Source organism: Sceloporus occidentalis, unplaced genomic scaffold (assembly GCF_023333645.1).
Source record: "Sceloporus occidentalis isolate IW3139 unplaced genomic scaffold, rSceOcc1.0.p SCAF_27, whole genome shotgun sequence".
In the NCBI taxonomy this organism is placed as follows: Eukaryota; Metazoa; Chordata; class Lepidosauria; order Squamata; family Phrynosomatidae; genus Sceloporus; species Sceloporus occidentalis.
The window spans coordinates 10,559,919-10,586,606 of record NW_028317007.1 but is presented as its reverse complement, the minus strand read 5'-3'; the positions used below and the strand labels follow the sequence as shown (position 1 = coordinate 10,586,606).

The following is a 26,688-nucleotide window of genomic DNA, read 5'->3' as shown; positions in this document are numbered from 1 at the left end:
ATGTGTGAAGCTATTTTGTAATTCATTTTTAAGAGCTACTTAGTCAATATGCATGACGAGGGTTGCTTGCTTTTTAGCCCTAAGCCACCTCTGTCTTACCCTCAGAAGCTATTAATACAAACTGGAAAAGAAAAAAAAACAAAAACTGATTGAAGCCCTGCATCTATAACCTTAAAATGTATAATAAAATATGCTTTGATATATTTAATCTTTAACCTGTTATGCTACAGAACTGTCTTTAAAAGTTAAATGGTAGTAATGAATTTACAAGGGTAGGAATATCAAAGTTTAATAACTTTTAAAGGGACATTACCAAAGATTGTATTTTTTTATTTTTTATTTTTTTTTTTTTTAAACTTAAGTCGAATATTTAGGAAAAAATAGATCTGATAAAATACAAAATGTTAAAAAGGCCATTGCGGCGTAACAGCATGAGCGGTGGAATAAACATACAGTATGCAGCTTCATGCCAACATTTCTATTAAATAGGTATATATTGTACACTATGTATCGGGGGTTCGTCATAAATTAGCAACTGTGTAAAAATATAAACTATTTGTGGCTTTTTGGGTGGTATTTAAGCATCGCACCTACTACAGAGGTGTGTATTGAAGTTGCTAATTAAGTCTAACATATAAATATGCAATTAACACAACTGTTCCTGCTACCCCCTTATATAGAACAGACATTTTGTCAGATACATCCTGCTAACTACAACGCCTGACTTGTAAATATTGTCTAAACTAACAGAATCACTAGCAGATCTGCAATGCATGGAAAAATTGTCCATTAAGCCACCAGAATATTTGCTTCCCAGCTTGATTAGAACGATTTATTTTGGCACAATTTTCACAACTTTCATTATTTTCATTTCACGACTACAAAATAGCTTTCATTTTCATTTATTGTTGCAGACAAATCATTTAACATAGTAAAACAAAACGCCAATATAGTACTAAAAAGTTGATTTCAATCTTAAAATGCTTGGTACATTGGAAAAAAATACATAAAAAAAAAAAAAACCATTTGAGCCCCACTGTGACACGTGGACAACTGAGGGGCATAGTCCACGTGGACGGAAGTGGTGTGAATTTGTGGGCACTTTGGATGTTGGACGGTCTAGAACACATAAGACCAAACATAATTCTCCTTAACATCCCATCTGAAAGCGTCACTCAATAAATAACATTCACACCAACATGGAATAGTATGGAAATGCTGTAATCAAATTGTCAAAATTAAAAATATTTTTTGTGCACCGATTCTGTGATATTTTACATGATTTTTTGGTAATAGATTATATATATATATATATATATATATATATATATATATATATATATATATATATACACATACACTTTTACAATATTTGATTTAAAAGCACTAAATATCTGGTACATCTATACCTTAACTCATATACATTTTTGTTAAATGACTAAATAGATCTCTTCACAGCCAGATGCTTATCCAAAGGCTGTTTGAGTTGTGGTTGGTTTATATACAAAAGCAGGTTAAACAAACAATATACTTACTTAAAAATCATAAAGAATGTTAATACCAAGCAGTGCCAAAAACACAAATTAAAAAAAGCAATTCACTTGGTACTAATTTGATGGAAAAAATTATATGTAAACAATGTATTTGTTGCTATGTGTACAATAAATAATACTTTAATTGTGGACAATTAAGGCTTCATAAGTATAGTAACATAAAAAAGGCTAAAAAGGTGTGTTTACTGTAAAATCCTACTTATTTTATAATCATGTAGTTAAAAATTGCCAACTAGACATGCAAGAAACCCATCCCAGATAACACAATGTGCACCTTGTACATCTGCTAATAAATACACATCATTTAACGACTGCCATTCAATAATGAAAACATGCGCAAGAAAACAAACAAAAAAAAAAAATAATCAAAGAGATCTTGATATATTCTCGTTTAGAAGTATTTTATATAAAATGGCTGGATATGTTGGCGACGTTTTAGAAAATGCAATAATCTGGCGGGAACATGACGGGGATCCAGTTCTCCGTAAATGTCGCACAGTGGGTCCACCCAAGCAATTTCATGAGCTGCACGGAAAGAAAAAAATATTTACATTAATTACATAAAATTAGAGCAAAATGACAGGGCTGAGAAAAAAAAAAAACAAAAAAAAAAAAAAAAATACTACACTGAAAAGATTCTATTTTTTTTTTTATTGTTAGATGGCAAAATATTTGTGTGAATAATCAAAGAAAAAGTCAGATGTCCAATGAGCCACTATTTTTTTCACCCACTGGCTGGTCACAGCCAAGGACACGTATGTAAAGATCTCAGGGCAGTATATGCATTGGGGGTACTGTAGGGTCAGTAAGAACAGAAGAGAGGTAGTTTGGAGTAATTATTTCTGAGATTTTAAGCAGGCGGTGCAGAGCGATGGGCTGTATAACGAGTGGCTTTAGTAGCAGAGAGTATCGTGTACAGCTCTGGAGACCCCATCTCCAGAAGGATATTGACATTTTGGAGAGTGTTCAGAGGAGCGCTACAAAAACGGTGAACGGTTTGTAGAATAAAAATGCATCAGGAAAGGGAGATCAATATGTATAGCTTAGGGAAAAGACAACAAAGAGGAGATGTGGTGGAAACATTTAAATATGTAAAGGTGTTTAACAAACTACAGGAGGCAACGTCTATCACAAAAGGAGGAGAATTGTTAGAACAAGAGGTCATAGTCCAACAACTAGCAGGTCAGAGGCTTAGATGTAATGTAAAGAAGTGTATTTACTGAAAGGAACTGCGTGGAACAGCCACCCAGCAGAAGTGTAAACATGCCTGGGATAGGTATAAGGCTATGCTGAATCTAAGTTGAGACCGGGACTAATTACAGGGAAGAGGTCTTCACATGTGGGTAGACTAGAGGGCCAGAATGGTTATTTGCTGTCAAAGGACGCTCGAGCACATGCTTTTATCCTTTAAAGTATGGAAAGCAGCAATGAAAACACCGTTTTACGCTAATGGTTTTCTCTCTAGTTCTGGTTTCGGACGGATATATTTTAATATAAGAAAGGAAAACAGGTTAAGTTACAGAATTGCTGCAACTGAGACAGAAATGTGCTAAATGACAGTGGGAGGGAATAGTTGCCATGCAGGTTTAACAATAGCGACACAAAATGAAGATTTTATATAAAAAGGCTTATCCCCATAGCAACCATAGAATGGGTCCACCAGGCGGACCCGTTCCTTAAGTTAGTAGAGTGAAACACATTTTTCAGACTGTCTCACGATCACCTCATATAGGTATCCTTAGAGCTTGTATGTACATAGATAGAAAGAGTAACGTCTACTACACATCATTTAAATATGAATGAAGGCTGTATTCATCACTAAATTATGCTGGCCTGTCAAGTGAACAGAGCACAGAAAAACTGTCAATATGTCTATTAACTACTTGGAGATCTCCTACTGCAAATATCTTAGGAACTACACCATTTACTACCTTTCTCTCCCCGATTATTAGTGTGTATCCCATTATGCCCCTGGCCTCCTTTTTTCAGACTGGTTTCGTATAACAGCTTTTGAAATCTCCAGATAGTTTTTTTCCCCCATATAGAGTTCCCGTTGCCCCAAAATGAAATTTGCCCATCATTCAGACTCTAGCGGCACAGAGAATTAAATAATTTTTACAGCGAGATGCTTAATAACAAAAGACCCAAAAAATGGAGAAACCAAAACATGATACATTTGGTAAATTCTTTTTTTTTTTAAAAACTAGAACAGAAATTAAAAAAAGTGGGAAAAGGGTCAATCTACATTTTTTTTTTTTCAAAAAGAAGTCTAGGGCCAGCCAGCTTGATATGGCAGTCAGACTATTCTGCTTGAAGCAAAAGGTCATACCTGAACACAGTTTTTCCAGTTCTCCTTTGTAGGCTTCTCTTCTACAAGCTTTATTGCAAATTTAATCCCTCGCCCATATAACTTATTTGCCACAGCATGCTTGTAGACAAATGGCAAAACCTTGGAAAGACAAGAAAAAAAAAAACAAAAACCACATCAACCACAAACTTTTCTGGATGTTAAAAGACAGACACAGGATACATGGGAAGATTGTGCAGAATCCCTTCCTCATCCTCCAGCTATTTTGCATGCAGGAGATGTGTTCAGCCAAACGTATCGCCCTGCGCGTGTTATACTTACCGCTAGTCAGCCCCAGCGCTGGTCCAATGGGCCGATTCAAATGTTATTCATTATTTATTAATCGGGGTGTCCGGAACCGTAAACTGTCCCTTTAAACCGTTTTTGTAGCAGATGAAACACCCTTGCTACAAACATTTAGGATACCCATAAATGACTTAGGTTTAGCAACAATGTAAAACCTTTGGAGTGAGAACTTCCAAGCTCATACTATTCTTACTCATCACACAGATTAACCCCCCCCCCCGTCCTTCGCTGTCCCTTTAACAGTCTGCAAGAGAAACCTCTGACAGACATGAAAACACAAATACACCATATCTGCACAATTAGCGACAAGCTGCTTTTAAGATATCGAAGGTCCAATTTTGGAACCACCGACCTTTAATGAACAGACAGACCACTTAGTCCAGAATGCAATTAAGTACTGATAAAAAATAAAAAAAGTGATTTGATGCACTCCTAATCAGGGATCAAAAGGTGTCCCATAGTAGCCTTCAGAAAGCAGCTTCAGTTTCAGAGCCTTGCTGGTGATGACTGACGTTTTAGTTCCTGTATGCCATCTGCCGTGCTGTCATCACAGCTTCGGCTCACAGGCATTGCTACACAGTACAGACTTCTAGCCTTGGCAGACACCGTGCCAACAATTAGGACATTTAAATCATTCCATTCTATTTGAAACATCTGCATATGGAGAATATTGGGGATTTAGGGGAAAATAACAGCGACTGGTTGTACCTTTGTGTCACTAAGGTCGGCCCATTTTGCCATTTCCCAGTAAGTTTCATTTAGTGTTTCCAATACGGCTTCCTGGTCATCATCATCATCTCTTCCTTCGGTGTCTAAGGAAGCAGCACCATCCTCAGACTGCAGGTGGAGAACCTTATCTGCCAGGGCACAGCCTTTCCGACACAGAGCATCGATCAAGGTATTCTTTTGCTTGTCCATGTCACTGCAAACACAAGGTTTAATATTATTAGAAACATAGGATCTGACAGCAGATAAGAACCATTCGGACCACCCAGTATGCCTATCTGTTCTCATGTAAAGACTCGCATCTTAATCAGCGACTGGCCTTGTCTTGAATCTGGGATAGCTGTATGCCTATTCCACCCACAATTAAATTCCCTAACTGTATTGGCCTCTACTAGTCCTGATGGGAGGCTGTTCTATTAATCTTCCCCTCCAGGTGAAGGCTGGCACCTTCTGGCCCTGACGGCAGGTAAAGCCAAGTGGGCTGATCGGCCCCTGTCTCCCTAGGAAAAGATATTTGGAATGCAGCCAAAATACACCAAGATAGCTTGGCATTTTCATTTACACGTGTGCACAGATATATATCAGCAAAAGCATTCAGAAACAAAAATATTTACTGGTTAGGTACTTTTTTATTGTGGCTGCGTCCGGTCTAGGATCGGTCTTCATGGCAAAAAATATTGCTAGAGCCGTCTGATCAGTTCGGGAAATAACTTCATTAGCAGAATCGATTATTTCATTGAGTCTTTTCAGACGTTCCTGAATGGGTTAAAAGTTACAAGAAATCATTTTACAATTATGCAAATGCATTGATCAATTCTATGAATCCTGTTTTTATACAATAAGGCAGTAACTTTTTTTTTTTTTACAACTTCGGGTTAACTTTTACCATATAGCAGTTGAGTCAATCTAGGGTTAGTGTAAATTTAGGTCTGTTAATGTTAAGATGTGCACACTTTCCTAGACACAATTCTTGAAGTCTTCTCTGAGATTTTTTTAGAAGGAAGGAAAAGGAAAACATGAGGTTTGATGTTTAAAACAGTTAATCTAGATAGTAAACTAGCAAATGCAAAAAATAAAAACATAAAAAAATTATGAAATAGAAACATGCATGAACTAAATCAAATTCATGCGCATACATAACATCTTGCCTGTTTCAGGTGCAGTTAGTTGTAAGGTTATCCGATTAGCATTTAAGATACGCGTCACCACTTGGTCCTTCTAGATACTGTTTTATCGTTTCCAGCACTGGGAATATAGCGACCCCTTGCTAACCGGTGTCAACTTCAAAAAAGAGTTTGCCCCTTCAGTTTAACAGTAAGAACACTGGCGGTAGGCTACAAATACTCTCGTTACATTATGTTCAATGATATCCAGAACTTAAAGACTACCATCCTTTCAGTTTTCCATAGTTGATCCCAAAACAGGGTCAATACGCACATCACTGCTCAGCGAGAGGCTATTAGGAGACATTGGCTTGAGTTCTGGCTATGACATCTCGAAACCAGTGAGACTACAAGCCCTTATGGGAAAAGGTGACAGAACGCCATTTTACTTAGCTGAGAGTCAAGCATGTAGTTATTCCCATGTTGCCAGGGTTAATGTGTCTTACGGCAATAACTTGGCACAAATGACTCAGGGCCTGTCTTGTAAGCAGAGATAGTTACTGTGTACCTACATGAACGCCGGCATTTCTAGCCGACGGTGCAAAGCATGTTCTTGCCTATCCCATGTGAAGGTGCATAAAATAGTAATTCTTTGTCCTCCTGAAGACTGGTATCCTGGTATGTTCAGACATGTACCAGTTAGATTGTTTTGGTGGAATAAGTCAACCATTTTCCAGAATGCAAACAAAACATCTGTCAAGTTGGGGAACACCAGTGAAGATTATGGCGCACATATCTATTACTATGCTGTGCACTCACCCTCGTGTATCCAGTAACTTTCTTCTATTGACGTGCAGCAAGATAAAATTGTACATCACAACATATAAATCAGATCTTAGCAGTACAATACAAAAAGCAACACTTTACACATTCAAACACACACAACTAAAACAAATGGTAAGAGGCAAACTATTAGGAGCATGAATTGAGGCTGGATATGTGAGACTACAAATTTCATCTTCAGCCAACCCTTACACTGGAAGGACACAGCTGCCCAGACCGATGTAGAACCCTACTCGCTGATCACAATTAAAAACCAATAATCTGATTTATGCAGAACAGAGCCGGCAATGAGCCAGAGGCAACAATGTCATCCAATAAACGAAAACATTCTACTTTTACAAAGCGACCATCAGATTACCTTCTCAGAATCCAGCTGCTGGAGTCTTGCAACATACAGCGGAAGATGGTTTGGGAAGGATTCTTTCAATTCACCAAAGAGATCACTGTTCTCAAGCCTGCAGATGAAATATTGGGGGGGGTTTTGAAAGCGACACCAGACATTTGCTTGCTATTTTCAAGCATTAACCGACATTATATAGTTATTCGTATACAGCTAAATTGCATTTGGTGCTGTATAATCCCAGCACAGGTTAATCACCACCACCAGAACGTCCATTACCAAAGTAACCAATTAATCATATAATTAAGAGACCATGTGGCATGACCATATTTAAGAACTTAGTGAATGAATAAACAAATCCACATCATAGGTTGATGCTGTGAACATACTTAGTCATCCACTGAATCTTTAGGTCTCTGAGCGCTTCAGCAAACTCTTCCTTAACATCTTTCTCCTTCTCCGGTTCTTTCTCCTTCTCCTTGTTTCCATTCTTCAGCTTGGAGGTAGATGGTATCAGATGGTAATGAACAGAAATTACATCCTGGGGGGGAAAAAAGTCACATGTTGGGAAAAAAAAATAAAAATGAGCGTACCTCTTAATATACAGGTGCAAATAAATGCATCTAAGAATTAAAAAAATCCCCGGACGGAAGTGACGTGCACGTTCTTAAACCAAGCAAATGTCCCAAACAAGTAGGATACATATTTAAAGTTGAACGCAATGAAAGTAGACGGAGCTGAGGAGCTGCCTCATCTAGTTAAGAAGTAGTACCGAAACCAAGTCCGCTAGAAGAACGGCACCATCAAGCGATATGGATTAGGACCATATAAAAGTTACGAATAGTACAATAAAGTATATTTCTGTTTAACCCAAGAAGCACATAGAATCAGCAGCACCAAACAGGCCTAACATTTTAGGTCAGTTGTCTGCAGAATTGGACACTTCTTTTCCAACCCAACCATATGTTCTGGGGGATGAGCAAAACATATCGCCATCTGCTTCATTTTCAAAAGTCACCTCGCTTACTAGACAAAACATTGCAAATTCAACCAGACCTTTGAAGTCATAGTACCACAAAAGTAGCATGTCTGGCTTCACTAGACGGACGGGTAACCGATTGAGATAACTTATCCGCGAAGCCCCCTTAGAGGTAATGTCTTCAGCATCTCCTCACATCAGCACAGACACTTCCAGCAGGTACTTTCTCCACCAGAGGGGTCCCGCTAAGATGAACTTTGGACTGCTAGATATCCCTAATAGAGCGTAAGCTCACAAGCCCAGGGTCCTCTTCTCCTTCTGCACCAGTATGCCTTAACACGTGTCAAATTGTTCATTCCCGAGGCTGCCTGTTATAAAAGCACTACCTAGTCTGCTGTCACTATAAATAAACGTAATGCAATATAGCCCTGATTTAGAGACTGTATGCACACTCAAATATAATTATCACGAAGTTGCCAAAGAACTTAACGAAAGAACGAACCAGCTGGTTTGCGGTTACACGTTAAAGTAAAGGTTGCCATTTGGAGTAATTGCTTGAGCAAACTTCTTACAGAGGCTACTTGGTGGGGAAACATCAGGAAGAACGGTCATATACTATAGTCTACCTTTGGTGGTCTTGATTGTCTAACAGTACGAGCAAAGATTGTACGTAAAGCATGTGACAATAACTGATATCAGTACCTTTTTAAATTTTCCTTGGCGCTTTGCTGCCGACTGCCCCTGGGAGTTAGAACAACATACTGTAAGAAAACATGCAGACTTCAAGGCATGGCTATAGCGCAAGGATATGGGCTAAAGCAAGAAGACACAGAGGTGCAACCAGTGGGGGCGGCCAACGTGAGCGCATCGTGGCTAACTGGAATTACTCCACTTACAGAATGGAACCAGAGGTGGTTATTGTCATTCAGGGGCTATTGTTTTAGAACAGGCCAGTGCCGCGGTATAATTGCAATGCTTTTATAAATATTAGGTCTGGTTGCATCCCTGAGGTTACAAGCCGACTGAAGCAGGTAAATTGTCACCGACTGTATACATCAAACAGAAATAACGTACATCTGCTATCATTCCTATAGACTTGTATCCCCGAGGTGTATTAAGATGCTCTATTTACATTTGCTAAAGAGTCAGAATAAAGCCAGTTAAATACAAAAGGCATTCTATACAGAGCCTTATAGAGATTTTGAAATGTTTGTTTATATACAAAAAAGAATTTATCCATTTTTGTATCATACTGCTTTGGGGTAAATAAGTCTCACTCTTGATCACGCGCTGGGCCGCTCCCACTGATAAAAAGGTCTAAGCAGGAAAGAACTTCTTGACGTAGGCAGGACTTTGTTAGTATTGCCATAAAGCACCAGCTCAGTGTGGTACTTTTAGTTGCTGTTAAATTACAACCTTAGCAGCACAGTAAAGTAAAATGCAGGACACGAACTATTATTTTTCCCCAACCATTCTGAAAGTGGATACAATGGATTGCTCGTAACCAACCTGCACTAAGCCCAGTTAATGGCAGGTAACTAGCTGGCTTTCCTTCTGCGGACATTCAAGCTCTTGGCCAGACTAGGAACGCGACAGCAAAGGGGGTCCGGCAGCAGGAGGCATGGCATTGCTTTTAGCTACATTTGTCTGACCACAATGTAGATTTGGACACTGACATGAAAACTAGCATACAGAAATATGGGTGACAGAGAAGGCTTTCTAATTGATTGAGCTTCTCTTTTGGGTTAAAATGCAAAGCAGTCCCAGTGATTCAGCTCCTTGGCAAGCAACATAGCCATGAAAAATTAGGTGGGACGCATTAAACATTGGGGTACTTTGATGTAGTGGCGGGCTATGCAATATATGGCCATATAGTGTGACTACCACAAAGGAGAATTATAACAGCTTAATATTATGAAGTCAATTGCTTCATAGGCGTTTTATTAATGGTATTCACAGAGTACAGGCTGAATTCTTGATTTGTTTTATGTATTTAATGGCTATTATTCTAGCAGCAACCCAGGAATCTGAATACGTATGGCTTTTAGGCTTTTAAGGTTGCACGCTCCTTTTTTTTTTTTTTGTATAGTTTTGTGCCGACATGTTAGCGGAAACATACGCAACCCCGGTTTCCTAAAAATATAAATCAATACGCATATGTTGCAAAATGATTACATTTTGATTTACGGCATGAAAACAAAGATAATAAATATTTGCATAACCACATAGATTTCACAAATAGCCGTCAAAATCATAAAGTAGGAAATAAAGGAAAAGATGTGCCGATCGCTTACCAAAAAGGGCGGCACTGGAAATCACCAAACCGAACAAAGACTTGCTACAATGGGAGATCACGTATACGGAAGGCTGGACAATACGAGCACGCAGGCAATTCTATTCCATCCCCATTCACGCAGTTATTTTAATTAATGATAGTATCATCAATAATCATAAGGGAATCTTTCACGTCTGCTGGTTAAAAGCAATCTCAAAATATAAACCAGCAACTGAGTTTGACCCATTTGCTAAGTGAGACTAGTACGAAGAAATCGATTTTTGGAGGAACCCAGCATGGCTGTTATAATTGATCAGCTTTTCGACACTACAATTAATTGTTGCTTGTCCGGAAAGCATCATGCCCGATACAAATTCCACCTGGGTAGCTTCTTACCGATAGCAATAAATGCTTCACGTTATGTGTGTTGATGAGTATATGTTATACCAAAAGTTTTAGCAGGAATCCAAACCATGAACCTAAAATGGTTGCGATCCATGGCACGTTTCAACCCATGCCCATATTGTTACTGTCTAGTGTAGGCCGAGGAAGTGACGAGAGAAGGCCTATCTCGTCTGTATCGAAGCCTCATTTGGTATACACGGCTTAGGTTCACTACACCGACAAACAGCTTGGGCCACTGTCACTGGATCATCATAGGGAAGGTACACAATTGTCACACATCCTGTATACTGTTTTTTGCTATGGACACAATTCAAGCATTGCTGGGAAGGACTATAAAGAAGGTCTACCTAGACTGAGAATTATAACAGCTAAATATTATGAAGTCAATTGCAAGGCTTCACCCTGGCAACCCATGAGGCAGAGGGAAAAAAAACTAAAATAAAGAAAAAATTAAAAAAGATACATGTCTACCTAAGAAGCTGCCTTTTCATCGTGTTCTGTTATGTATTTTTATAACACTGTGCCTTTAATTACAGAATCAGGGTTCCGTGTACATCTCTATCACATCGACGTAAATAAAAATACATTCACGTGATGCGGAGACAGTCAGGCGGAGCGTCGGCCGGCCGGCAGGGAATGGATGTGAGGTTGCTCTGTGTGGTTAGAGTATAGGAGCTGGAACAGACGGGCAAGGTCCCGATCATAGTGCACAATGTGCTTTATGTCCCACCCTGCGTGACCGACAATTTCCGCAATTACAGGGTTTTTAGAGAGATTTAATTTGATTTAAGGGGTTCTGGCGCTACAGGAATATTAACTACTGACACTTTATAGTTAAAATACTCTTCTGCACATACTAATTAATAAAACACAAAATAGTAAATAGAAAACAATCCAAAAAACCACTGACAGTAATGTACACATTTTACTATTGCAATGCAACCGCAATGTGTTCACACCACTTCCATTTGTATATTCATGTGAACTGGTTGGTTGTTTTTCCCATTAATTTGAGCAACTAATTGTATTGCTAAACATCAGATCCATAATCCAAATATCTCCAAATATCCTCCAATTGTGTAGAGATAGATCTCTCTCATATACACATACACACACCTATATATACACACATATACATATATATATATACACCGTATTGGCTCGGATATAGGCCGCCCCCTAAAAGTTTGGTGCTTTTTTAAAGAAAAAGTTTTTTTCTTTAAAAAAAGCACCAAAAAAACATGCTGCCACTCTGCCCCCCCCCCCCCCCGAGATATGCTGTCACTGTCCTCCCTCCCCGAGATATGCTGCCACTGTCCTCCTCTGCCCCCCGAGACATGCTGCCACTGTCCTCCTCTGCCCCCCGGGTGTCTTGCGAGGCCGGCGGGGGACATCTACGCAATACGCGCATACAACTTCCGGTGCCAGAGGTAAAACGCATCGTGCGGTTAGACCCCCCCCCCCCCCGTGGAAAGTGCTGGCAGGGGAGGCTGTCTGAGCGTATCGGGGCCTATACCCGAGCCAATACGGTATATACACACACATATATATCCATCCCTTTGGTGGTTTAGTGGTTGCAAAATGCAGTCCATTAAAAGAAAAATATGTTTTTAAATTTACAAAATCAAGATATTTTAGTATATTTATGAATGATTAATATGTAAAGCGAGGCTTAACAAATACCAGATTCTGGCACTGGACGTACAATGTATTTTGCATATCTCTAGCATTGAAAGATTTTCATGAAATACTTACAGCTTTCTTTCCCAGTTCACTTTTTGACAGCGTTAGCGTGCCACTTAGGTAGCAGCCAGGCCCGGCGCCTTTGGGAATTCTGTAAAAAAGGGAGCGTAACAATAAGCCCAGCTAAACGGATTTGCATTTCTGAGCGCATGCATAGTGACATTACGCTACTCACTTTTCGTCCGGCAGCATTGTAACAAAAAAAGGTTGGCTATGCTTTGGTGGAAGCGTGGTACTGTTGGCCTTTTTCTTCCCCAAAAGAGCCATGGTATGGCTTTCGTATATGTCTAGACTCAAAGTATTGGACATGCGGTGAGACACCACAAACGGCAGGTCTTTCAGACGCTCCAGCTCGCTTATTTGCTCATGACGTACTTGCATTCTGATTGTGTAGTCTCCCTTTTCCAGCTTCACGGAATACTGCAGTTAAAACAAAGCATTGCCAGTTTTATTATAATACCATTAATTTATTTATAAAGAACTAAATACCATACTATTTTAAGGTTTTTAACATCAGCAAATTAAAATAAAAAAATTAAAACATTTAAAAAAAAAAAAAAGTGTCCTGCGGAAGTTACAAAAAATCCAACATCGGACTCTTAAATCCCAGTCTATCTTTTCTCCATAATCTTTCCTCATGCAGGGACTTTGCTTATGTGCGATTCTTAGTTTCAGCAGGCTTCCAGAAATCATGGACGTTTGTTGTTTGTTTTTTTTTCTTACTTTATCGTTACTGAAAGTATATATCAAATATTCTAAGACTGCTGTGCAGGTTCTCCTGTCTATCCACCATGTCGTCTTACCACCTATAGTCACCCAAAACCACCCCCCGGAAAACGATCGCTTCGATGTCCCGTTAAAGGGGACCTGCCATTTACATGCAGGAATTGCAATGTCACCATTGTTACAGTCAAACATTTATATTATGCCTCTACGTGAAGTTATCACTACGATGCGGTCCCAGAATGCAGCATGATTTGGGTGTTAATACACCCGCAGCGCCAAAAGAGTTCCTTAAGTGCTGCAGCCACAGCTTTAAGCAAAATAATTTTGAAGACAATTAGTTTAAAAGTCGACCTGTTGAAAGCTGATAGTTGGGACAGTGTGGGGCATTGGGTAGTATCTGCACTATGTGATCAATGTCCTAATTTTCTCTTTTTTCCTTTACCCCACCATTACTAATTAAATCAAGTATTAAATAATGGGAAGGAATAATCATGCAGATCCTGACAATAGGAAGACGGGATACCTTGACATATTTTATACACTTTAGGCAGTTACTTTATTACGCGCAAAGCTACTGTTGCTTATTTTATACAATTGTGCGGACTGAATATAGAGGACTGAAAAAAGTAACATTAAAAAGGCAGATCCTTTTTTTCCCCACTCTGCCTCACATTTACACGGAACCATTTTTTATGCATATGTAACGATAAATACACACAATGTTATAATTCTAAATGTTAAAATAAGAATACTGCACTACACTTTAACGTTAAGGGACTAAAATCACAAGTTGCCGTGTAGTGCTCAGTACCTGGTGGGGGTAAGCATCTCCGGAGCCCATCTGTCGTTTGTTCTGGTCAAAAATAATCCAAAGCTGGCTGTCATATTCAGATTCATAGAGTAATTCACAGAGTAACGGGCAGCTGGGGGTAACTTCTCCACTTTTAGGCTGAGAAATAAATAAATATTGGGCAAAGTATTATAATAAAAGGAGTAAAAAGTTCATTTCCTATCATTATCGGAACTAGTGCTTTTTTGCAAAATAAATGCATGTGGGGCTCAAGGTCTGCAAGGAGCCATCCTTTTTCAAAAGATACATCTCGACCATAAATGATAAGACATCAATATAAGTACGTCTAAAGATTATTTGAACATTGTGCTATTAAATATATATAAAAGGGACAGTATTAGTTTTAAATACAATATCAATATATATTAGCATCTTTTTTGCTTCTGCCGAGAAGCGTTAATCATTGTAGGACAATAAAATTAATTAAATTGATCCGCTTAGATTAAAAAGACAGACAGACAGGACCAGTCATGGATTTGATGTGCTCCTGAGGAAGCACCACTCCATAATGCAAGACCCCAAATCAAAATCAACTAGTCTGGGACACTGTTACAATACATGACACATTTCAGTAACGCATAAGAAAAACATCAACACTCACAGAAAGAAGTGAGACTGCAGAACATTTCCGTTACTCCGCTGTACAATGTTTCCAAGGCGGCAGAACATGGATGGACAAAAATTAAACAAACACACTTACCTGGTGAAAATTGTATGTTAAAATGATTTCATATAGCTGTCTGTTGTTTGGCAATATATCCCGAGATCCTAAGGGTCTTGTCTTGGCACTGATCGGTCTGCAATGAGACGTGGAAAATGAAGTATGTGCACGCTCATACAAACTCTAATTTCTCATGTCAATTGATAGAACACCATACACATACATATCAAACCATGTTCACTGAACAAAGTTCAATTTCTTAATACCATCCTCTTCAATATTTCATTAAATATACAACACAAACCCAAAATCATTCCGGTCCCTACGTATTTTGTGCGATCACATTACATTTGCTTCGCCGGGCAACGATACACAACGAGAACTCTGTCTCCACGTGTAAAAACGTACACGATGACATCCAAGAGCTTTTAAACAAACAACAAGTCACTACCATAACCCACAAAAGATAAAAGCTTTCACTTACACGGGAATGAAGATGGAAAGAGTGCGCTCCAAGACTGATGTCTCGTTTACAAAGAACATACCTTAAGGTTTGGACCCAATTTTTCAAGCTAATGCTGGGAGACAAGTCTTCATACTTTAACGTAGAAAACACATCAAAGCGATGAATGCCTTCTGATGCGTGCTGCAAGCAGGAACACAAACCGGAGTTTTAAAACTCAAAATACGAGTACGTTCTTATAGTTTTAAATTCAAAAACAAATTATTTCAGTCACACGCTTACCGACTCCAACGTAGTCAGTTATACTCTAGGAGGCAGGGAATTATCACTTACATGATAAAGTACCAAAAGTAACATTTTCATTAAGGTAAAATGTCACTAAATATATATATATATATATATATATATATATATATATATATATATATATATTTATTAAGCGTGCAACACTATAGTGAAAGATTCTTCTCAAACATGTACTTTTTTTTTTTTACATTTTAAAAACACAAAATCCATGCATTTAGTGAGATTAACTTTGTTACAGGTTAAGAGAGATAATACATAAAGACAAACTTACAATATTTAATTGCTGCAGACCACAGGCGAGGCCATGGAAGGAAACCGTGTAGTCAACGGTGACATCACTGAGACTCGCCCACCAGCGGGCGATGCAGAACTCAACGGTTTTCCCACTCTATAAAGCAAAATACAGAGAACGTGTGGCTATAAGAACCCCCCAAAAATCATACATAATCATCAATTATAAAAAAGAAAGTGCGGCAGAACTCACCAACACTGGAAAGGCTTCAGTCACAGAGCCCTTTTCAGGTAAAGACGAGAATTTATAGAACTCGTTGCTCCTGTAAGCCTTCTGCTTCACCAGTTGCACAGTGTGCAGAACAAATTTGGAAGACACATCAGGTGACCTTGAAGTGATTGTAACCTCTGAAGAAAAATGGGGAGAAAAATACCATGACCTAGAGGATTTGCAGCAAACGGATGATTTTTTTTTTTCCCAAAGGTTAAAAAGTTAGGCCTAGACTGTTGACACACAAAAGTATCTCCCGCATTTCACAGAACTCTTACCTGCCCATGTGGCTCCCTGAGGAACATCAATGAAGTGTCTTCGAATTTGACCAGGCTTGAAACGTGCGTCTTTACATTCCAGATCATAAGTGGCTTCCTCATTCAAACTGAAAGGAAATCGCCACATTAGGCTTCCACTTACATTAACATTTTTACCTTAATATAATGTAAATGCAGAGATTAAGGACCAAACCATCGTATGTGGCATGGAAGCTGATGGTTGATGTTCCAGTACAGATGCTTTTCTTTTCTGCAAAACGTCACTTGAATTAAGCTTTTCACATATTGGTTCCTTTTTCACAAATGCATTAATGGTCCATTGAGGGTGTCAGACCTCTCATGCGGTGAATTATACTCAAATGCACAGAGTAACACGACCCTGCTTTCAAGTTTTTAGGCAAATTAAGACAGTGGCCACCAACTTTTTAATGAAAATGTATGCCATCGAGTCACAGGACATAAGCTTTATTGATGTCAGTATGTTTCTACAGTTTAGTTATAGCACATTAATAAAACCTACCTTGCTGGAATGATAACCGTTACAGGGACCCTGAATAATGGACCACAGTTTGGTGCAGATATATCATAACCACAAATCTAGGAAGAAGATAAGAAAAACACTCAACACGGACTTCAACAGCAGTTTAGTGATTTAAAAAATATTTACCATGAACACAGCTTGCATCAAATGGTTTTTGCATACAAAGGACTGATTAAGGTCTCAGTCTCTACATCGGGAAAAATAAGCAAACTTGGTAATCTATATTGATGAAACAATGTTTAGGCTTACCTCTGTGTAATGCACTCCTTCTCGTAAGCCACGTGGATCCACTCTGACAGTAATGTGTCTACATTGGTTCATTAACTCTAGATGACTTGGATACTGAACCCAGGTTGCATTTGATGTAAGAGCTAAATGAAGCTGTAGGGATATTCGTTCAGAGTTTTCTGCAACAAAAACAGACACATATGAAGGGTGGCAATACAAAAATAAATAAAAACACACACACACAAGCACACAAGAAATACCAGATTCAGGAGGATACTAGGACAGCACGCATGATAACATTTTTTGTTAAGCAATGTTAGACTTGTTCTGCTACTTCAGAGTCGATACCAAGGTCCTACCGGCTGACCACTGCTGAAACCGTTTAGCTGAACCCAGCAGTGTCAACCAATTTAATTCTTGTCATTTTAAAATATATTATAGTATTAGAAATGGTTTTTGAGTACTACTGGAGGTTACTTAAAAGTGCTGGTAGAGCATACCTGAATGAAGCGCTACAAAACAGGAGCGGGTTATTCCTGCACCCAAAAAGACTGCAATCCTTCTCAGAAGATCTTTGATTACCGAGAACTAAAATGTTTTCAGGAAAATATGGTATCTTTTTTTCTTGGAAAAGATAATACTCAGCACAAGAATCAACTCACCTGTGTTTTCTGGGAAGAATGGTTCAATGCCCACACCATGGTCTGATGGCGCAGAGACCTGAACGGGATCCCTGAGGTAGATGCCACGGCCACCACCAACAGTAACTGTAAAACCTATTTTGTTGATAAAGGACGTGTTCTGCATGAGGTAGTCATAGGCTTTGTCAACCTAGGAAAAGAGAAACAAAAGTCTACTGGGACACAAATACTCCATAGTGACATACAATGGTGCAAGGAGATTAACTAAAGTACACTCCATCTAACCAATGGCAGAGATAGCCTATTACTGAAAACATCGCTCGCCAATATTGCCTTTCCTCCTCTGGAAGATTCTAGCGTACCAGCGAGAAAGTCATGATTAAAATAATAAAGCAAATAGCCAGGCAGTACCTGAATAATCCCATGTCCCTGGGCAAACACTTCAATGTTGTCAGCCTTCATGGCAGTATTTTCCAGCGCTCTCCTCACTGAATGCACAGTGTACTGGACGCCATTTGCTTTAAGACCTGAATAAATATATAAATATATATATATATTTTAGCTACAAAAGCCCAAGAAACAATCTTCAGACATACCACCCAGTTGAGACTCTGCAATGTGTATTAATTGCCATCTATGACAGTTTTAATTTTCCCAGTTTCTCTTGTGCCCTACCCCAGCTTGTAGGCCATTATTTTATTTATCCCTACGTCTTTCCTTTCATGCAACAGCACATTAAGCATATTCTGTTATAAGGGTAGACTGTATACACCGGCTATAATACTCGTCCTTAGTCACCTGATAATACTAGAGCAATGCCTCCACAAGCATTGGGAGAGGACATGGACGTCCCATTCATCAGCTGGGTTCCCCTCAACGTCCAGTTTGGCACCGAAGCAATAGCACCTCCTGGGGCACTTATACTGACTCCAAGAGCACCATCGGTACTAGCAACAGAAAAGTTGAAGCAATCACAGCAAATGATGCATTTCAGTTAGCCAATAAAACAAACAGATGGCAAACTTTGGAGAAGATTAACAGCCACATCAGAATTACTATTGAAAAGGTAGGGACCGAGAGACTTGTTAAAAAGGAACACTTTGTCCATTCCTTAAAAAGGACACCGCAGCCATCATATGGACTTTCATATGTATTCTAATGTGGGGGTGTCAAGGACATTAAACAGTCTCTTTAACTACATTTAATAAGATGCAACAGGAGAGGTCATACACAGATACCAAAATAATTGCTGCTTAGCACAAATGTGAAAGCATGTGAACGCTTTATCATGAACTGTCAAACTGCTTCAGGTGTCTAGAAATTAAAGTCACTGGGCAACTATGTAGACAATTATAACCTTTAATGGTTTGGCAATAAGCTCTTGGGTACGCTTCATATCTGTAACATACCTGGGACCTCTTGACGACCATGTGTATTGATTGGCAGGCAGCTTTTCTCTAAGGGAATACTCTGCAACCATCATGTCTGGTGAAACGTAAGCACCCACGCCTAAGGCAAAAATAAATTGTTACTGATGTGTCCAACGTCGAGGTTATGGGAGTCAAGGAGTTATCTTGAAGCAATCACCAAAGTAACCACAGCAAATGATGCATTTTAGTTAGCCAATAAAAAGTGACAGATAGCAAACTTTCAAGACCACCTAGGTATCTCCTTCGGGCATATTATAGTAAACAGAGATTCCTGCACTTTTCATCAGTTCTAGACTGCACCAAAATCACTTTTTCTACAAAACCCCTATGAATTCACATACCACGGAGAAGCAAATTACATCAGTTTCAGCAGGTTCTTAAAATACGGCCACGCACGGCACAAACGGCTTAGATCTGCAGCATACCTATCACGCTAGAGGTAGTACCACCAGGACAGCCCACTGTAGAAAGGCACGGACCATTGTTTCCAGCACTTGAGACGTAGATTATATTGTTTTTCCACACAGCCTCATTAATTGCTTCGCATATTCTCCTGAAAACCCGACCGAAATAAAAATAATGTTACCCGAACATTAAGCAGCTGCAGTGGATATTTGTAACTCACACTGTGAAATAAACATACCCAGAATTTGGCCAGTGGGTGGCTTCACCATAGCTATAGTTAATAAGGTCACACTTATATTTGATTGCTTCAATCATCTGTTGAAAAGAAAAACACCCTAATCAATGAAAAGCATTCCTTCTCAAACAGCATTCAGCGTCATCATGCCTCCATGTATTTCCATATACGCATACACACACACACATACCGACTTAATTTAGAAAGGGACATAGGATTTAAAAATACAAAACCAGGCAACATATTCGTACAAAACTGGCAGAGGCCATACCGCTCTTATGAGTCCTGTGCCAGTTTCCATTGTGCTCAGCCGAGTGTCACCAATCTTTATGGCAAGGATCTGTGCTCCTGGGGCAACACCGTTTCTCTCGGGCTCATCAGGGAAGTATCCAGCTGCAATGCTGGCAACATGTGTGCCATGAGCACCTGTAGACAAGAGAGAAGTTTGCTTAATAAAATAGAATAGTGATAGGAGTCATTGTGTTTACCTGTCACCTGCATTAACTATAAGATGTTTACTGGTGAAAAAAAAATGGCTGCTTGTGCTTATTACTTTTACTGCGCAAACAAATAAGTCACGTCTCACATATATTATAGTAACTATGTTACAAAAACAAGGAACAGTGCCATCAAACTATAAAAAGGAATCGGAATACAACAGAGATAAACAAGAACTTTGGTATTTGGACTTTGCAACTTTGATTTCACATTTGCCTCCAAAAGGGGTAGCTAGTTCATTTCATACATTCCTACTTGGTTTCCGATGATCAACAAGAAGTTGTAACAGACCTCCTAAGACTCTGCATTGTTTTAGAAGACATTTGCATCTAATGGCAAGTATTGTTCACATCCTTGCAATTTAATGTGATGTAGCAGCAAGATTTATAAACGAATATAGTCAAAACAACAAGATTAATATGTTATAGAGCAGCGTGAGAAATTGGTCGTGAATATCTTGCAAAAACTTGGACTGTATTAGTCCCCTTTTAATTAAACGTTATGTCACATGTCAAAGTAACCGGTTAATTCATTTCATGAGTTGAGATCTCACCTCCACTGGTCACAATGGACAGTAAGTTCCCTTCATCATAGATGTTTACAGAATAATTCAACATTTCTGAAGCGCTAAATGATCCATACTCTTGGGCCTCTCTGTAATTGGATAGCACTTTGCAGGTTTCAAGGTCTCCACATTCACTTGTGTCCATGCAAGCTCTAGGAGGAAACAAAGGGAAAACATATTAAGAGTGACCTGAACACAGTACTAGAGCAGCCACTAAATGCAGACTATTCACATCGGGTAACTAATTGACAGGTAGCGGGGTTAGTGGAAGCCCACTGAATGTATAGTCGCAATTGGCTGCTGCTACTCCCATCGATTTAACCTGCTTCTCAGCTTCCATAGACTCATTTTCTTACTCCAATACCTTAAGAATCCATACAATAAAATGTGTTGGAGCCCATGAAAACTGTCCATTTTACAAGACAAGGCTCAACGTTTGCACAGTTGTCTCCGTTTTGTGGCTCCTACATCAAGAGGTGCCGCACCAATACTGCAGGGTCAGGTGACCCCATCCTAACCCCCCCCACCCTGCGGGGTCACATGACCCCCTTCTCAGTGGCACATAGGAAGAAAAGGCTGCACTTCATATATTTGCCTGTTGGACATACAAACCAACTTTATATAGAGTTCACTGCCAGGCCCACGAACCAGCTCCGTAAAGGGCTGCTTAGTGTGTCTAGCAGGGGAACCATAGACCCCAGGCAGCAATTCTTACTCACTCCATGGTACTTTATAGGGTGTTTATACCACCCTAGCTTAACAATGATTCCTGGTGCTTGGTTGTTCTTCATGAGATTCTATGAATATAATATGTCACCGACTTTTTAAGCTCATAGAGGCAGCATGATTAGTAGAGCATGTTAATAAAAAATATTACAAAATTGAAGTTGAAAGATGACTTGCAAAATTCCAAAGGCCGCAGCACATGTTCCATGACATGGTCATGTATAACTCACTACTTTCTGAACCAGGTTAAATAAGTAAAAATGGTGTTTTACCTCCATGTTTCGCCATCATGCCACACCAAGCAGTCGTACACAGGTCCTGAATCGCTGTACTTTTTTTCAAAGGAATTCAACATTTCAACTTGGCTTTGAAGATCTTCCTTTATTAGTTTTCCTAGCTAGGGGTGATAATATATAGTAAAATTCACTTAACGCATATTTTCCTTCTATGTTGAAGTCTTAAAGCAGCAATTGTAGGAATCACATTATGTTTTGTTATAGTATTGATTTGGGAAATGGTGTTATTTAAAATCACTTCCCATACTAACCTGAGCCTGGGAATTGAAGTTGGCATCATAGTCTTCTTGCTTTCTGCAGGCTTCAGCAAGCACCGCACGATGGATGGGATCCCAGAGCTTCTCCTTACGTTCTTTCTAAAACGTCGAACAAAGTAACTTATTACAAAACACAAATGTTTCAATGGATTTTTTATTATTAAAAAAAAAAATAAAAAAAAATACGCATTCTAAAAACGAAACAGATTAAATTTATTTGTTATGTACACATTACCTGCAGCCGTTCTTTGAGTGCTTTTGGATAGAAATCAAATCCATTTTTAACACCAACGTGATACTGGCCTGAAGGGTTTACCCAGTTTGCAGGAACCTATAGCAGGATTGAAAATTGACAATTAGCATAAAATCTCTGATGTGTCTAAAAGCCAATGTGTCCCAATAAGCGTGAACAATTTCCAGGGCGAGACATAGTGGTCTGTGGCTGATGGATTCTTTCTGCAAAAGACTGTAGGCATCTTTTATTACTGCTGGATTCCAGGAGCTACGTATCTTAAACAGTTAGGGCTGCCAAGTGATATTTAGCGAATAGAAGCATAGCTCTCTCAGCGTTAAGGGTGTTGCGCCTCCATGTCTAACCTTTAGGTGCCACAAGTCGTATAAATGCATCAGTTTATTGGTGAGGCTGCAGCTCTACTTGCTAGGTTATGCATGGTATAAATAACTAACTGTAAAGGTTCCCCTATTAATGAAACAGGATGAGTAATATACCATGAATCTATGGTGCAATGATCAGCAGAGCCCATGAACAGTTCTATTACTATTACAGCAGATTTAAAAAGAAATGTTAAGGTGCTTTTACCTTTAATACCCTTCCAGAAAGGCCCACGATGACTCCTTCTTTAGGTTCAACCACTGTGCTGGTATTTACATCACCACTTCCAGTCGTGTCTATAATATCAATAATCTTTGGTTTCCCATCGGTTGTTATCTGACAAGACAAAAACATGAAATCACGCGGTGTACCAGAAGATGCGTTTCTGCAGCCAGTCACAAAGGAACATCTCCCTTTGCTACGGTCTGTTATTTTCCTATCGTCTTTCCACCTATCTCCTGGGTCACAAAGTATCTTTATTATCCCAAAATACCTCCAAGTTCCTTCTGAAGTTTACTATAAAGCCTGCTAACCTGATTTCCTTCAGCCATTATTACAAACACGCCACTGGATTTTTATATTGCCAAATACAACACAAGTTTCAATTTGATAGAAACAAACTCACTTTGTAGGTCTATATTTGAAGTAGTGTGTATTATTCTTTCTTTTATGCTTTAAATGAGAAAGAATAATTTATAATATATATATATATATATATATACACACATACATACATATATACATACACACACACATACAGCAAATAAAGTTGATGCACTCAGCGGGTCTTTTTATAAAATGTATTGACTTGGTGAAGGTCCAACGTGTCGGCTCTCAATGAGCCTTACTCAAGAACCATAGTGATGGGTGTTGTGCTGTACCATATCTCGTAAGTAAATGTTATTTATTTAAATGTATTTAATTTATTTATATGTTAATAAATTTCTTCAGATTTCTATTTTTTTTTGCAGTTGACAAAATATATATATATATATATATATATAACAGATTATATAATATATTCCAGTGTTGCAAAATCAAATATAAAATACATATATAGATCAGGGCTAAAACCACATTAATATACACGCTACCACTATATGCACTCGCACTTATGCCATACAGTAACACAGACACACACATCATGCCCTCATATGCTTACACCACACTAATACACACACTATCCAACAACATACACTTACACACACTGACTCTGGCACTAGACATTCACACTGGCTAACAGTATACACACACTGGCACTAGTACTATACATACTCACACTATACTACAGTGCACACACACACACACATTAACTAACACTATACATACACACATTAACTAACACTATACACACACACAATGAATGGCGCTGTACGTACACACACCGGCTCTGGTTCTATACATAGTCACACTGACTAATACTACACGCGTGCACACACACGCACACACACACTGACTGGCACTATGCATACACATGGACTCACATTGACTGTAACACTATACATGCACTGCTCCCCTCTCCCTCTCTTAATCCGCAGAGACCTGTCTGCACTACACGCCAGCTCCCTGTTGCTGCCCCTCTACCACCGAGGAGTCAACTAACACGGGCGCTTGGATGCTGTGCCCCCACGGCAACCGCCTCAGCACCCCCTGTAGCCAAGAAGGGAGAGCAGCTACCGTGATTCCAGGCCACCAGGAAGTGATTTTTAGTTGTCATGACAACCTGGTGACTAGGGTTTGCCGAACTCTGATATATATGTGCGTGTGTATAAATATATTTACATACACACACACCTCACTATACAGCTGAACATTGGTGAACTTAATGTACACCCTCTACCAAGGTTCCCCCCTCCTTTTCTGTAATTCCTTTCTGTCTGGAAATCTGTCCCTCAACCTTTATTAATCTGGTTATTTATTAACAAATTAACAATAGCACACTATGTTACACTATGCGACATCTAAAAAAAAAAATATGACACTAAACCGAATTCCTATTAGTAAGTGTGATGCCTTTCAGCACTGCGATGACTACAGTAATAGAGAGCTCCATACACTGAGAAAATCAGCTTTGCTCGCTTATTGTCTGTATAGCGTATTACACCGATGCCTCAAAACAGACGATGGTAACATTACAATCTAGAAATAGAGAGTAACATCCCAGCGGGGCTTAAGGACAAGGTCAGGATTCCTATCCATGTCCGGCCATTGTCCTGAAACCCTGCCCCTATGCCAGTTATAATGGCGTTACTCCTAAGCCTGTGGGTTTTTTTTGTTTTGTTTTTTTACAAATCTGCCAATAACTGTTTTTTGGACTGCAATGCAGCTTACTCCAACTCATTATATCATAAATAATATTTTATTAATAATAAAAGCAGCTCAACAGACGATCAGAACCCATTTTGCGAGCTGTAAAAACAGACCTTAATCAGTCATTGTTCTCAACCTATCCTCTGCATGTTCACATTCCTTCACTGTATTAGCCTCTACCACTACTGCTGTTCCGCTTATCTACCGCCTTCCCAGTAAATGAACACATACATTAAATCTAAGGTCTCCTGCCCAGAAGTTCTAAATTACGATGTCTTCATCAAAAGCAAGATGGCCATTTTATTAAAGCTATTTCCCCATATGGTAAATAATCAGTGTGTCCTATTCAGCAGCAGTGATATGTGGTGATCGGATATTGTAAAATGACACTGACCGTGTTATGTATTTATAATAATACAATATAGTATTAGACCGTTTCATGCATTCGGGAGAGATTTCTGGAGAGCAAAAAAAAAAAATCTCAGGTCAAAACAAAACACACACTACGGTTACCTGCATGCCAGGAGCCCCCGGGTCTACCCCGGTATCCAACACAGCAATGAGGACTCCGCGGCCATCATATTCCGGGTACCGGCCCAGAAAGGAAACGGCTCCGGTCTCTTTTTTGGGTAGAAGCCCATGGAAAGGGAAAGGCTCCTCAACACCGGTAGCCATGATCATGACAAGGAAGAGAAGAGGCCGCAACGGAAACAGGTAAGAGCTCACCCCCACCAATCCAAAAGCAACCAATCAGAACGCAGGAACTCAGAGCCGGCACTTCCTGACGGGCCTATCCGCAATTCGCAGTGCTCTACAACGCGTTCTAAGCCGTAAATACCGTATTGTCTCCGCTACACGAGCCATTATTGTGAAGACCTTCTATAGGGTTTAGCGACCAATGGTCTTCAAAACAGGACAGGAAGTTGATTTGTTTGGGAAATAGATGAAGAGCGCCGACATCGTTTACATGCAGCGGCTTTTGAACGTTTTCATTTCTAACATGCTGCATCTTCCGTTGCTATTGTCGTTTCCAGTTGGGAAATCTATAAAATGCTCTCTGACCGTTGCAAAGTGTTCTATTCACCAAAGGGAGAGTTGTGAAGGGAATGTGTTTAATAGTTACATGGTTTAAGCCCTTTATGACCCTAAATAAGCTTTTTTGCCGTTTTTACCATATCTTTATTTCTCCATGTTTAGTGTACCTACACACATTATACATTTTTTTTTTCAAGGACAAATAGGGCTTTCTGTTCATACCACTTTAATGTATAGTCTGTCGTTTATAATGAACAATATGTCAAAAAAGAGCAAACAAATTTAAAAAAATATTTTACTGAGCATTACCACTGAATGGTCAACAAGCAGAGCTCCATTGCCTTCCGCCTCTGATTGCAGTACATGCGATCAGCCAGCAGGGCTCGTCAGAAGCCATTTGAAATATAAGGAAGTATGGTTATGTTCACACTTGGACCCAAGAGGGTAAAGTGTTCCACAACAAATGTATAAAGGTGCAGTTCCACCTGCTCTAACAAATGTA

The 26,688-nt window shown here is 39.2% G+C and overlaps 1 protein-coding gene across 3 annotated transcripts; it reads right to left on the bottom strand.

Moving 5' to 3' along the window:
• Nucleotides 1–1,988: 1,988 nt before the first annotated feature.
• On the bottom strand, nt 1,989–25,826 carry LOC149299926 (tripeptidyl-peptidase 2-like). 3 transcript variants are annotated; one of them, XM_089485823.1, is made up of 30 exons: nt 25,665–25,826; nt 23,049–23,177; nt 22,464–22,559; nt 22,219–22,327; nt 21,948–22,068; nt 20,938–21,101; nt 20,158–20,312; nt 19,890–19,966; nt 19,672–19,799; nt 19,226–19,325; nt 18,615–18,763; nt 18,228–18,343; nt 17,838–18,006; nt 17,197–17,354; nt 16,927–17,003; nt 16,407–16,513; nt 16,111–16,265; nt 15,898–16,014; nt 15,403–15,503; nt 14,897–14,993; nt 14,158–14,295; nt 12,796–13,040; nt 12,633–12,711; nt 8,900–8,938; nt 7,608–7,759; nt 7,237–7,333; nt 5,558–5,688; nt 4,915–5,128; nt 3,883–4,002; nt 1,989–2,078 (listed from the first exon to the last, which is right to left on the bottom strand). In XM_089485823.1, exons 1-30 carry the CDS (start codon nt 25,824–25,826, stop codon nt 1,989–1,991), a joined length of 3,792 nt encoding a protein of 1,263 aa, XP_089341949.1. The 3 variants fall into 3 exon arrangements, with proteins under 3 accessions (XP_089341949.1, XP_089341950.1, XP_089341951.1); XM_089485824.1 differs by having other exon boundaries at nt 21,948–22,072; nt 22,223–22,327; XM_089485825.1 differs by lacking the exon at nt 8,900–8,938.
• Between the last annotated feature and the right edge of the window lie 862 nt (nt 25,827–26,688).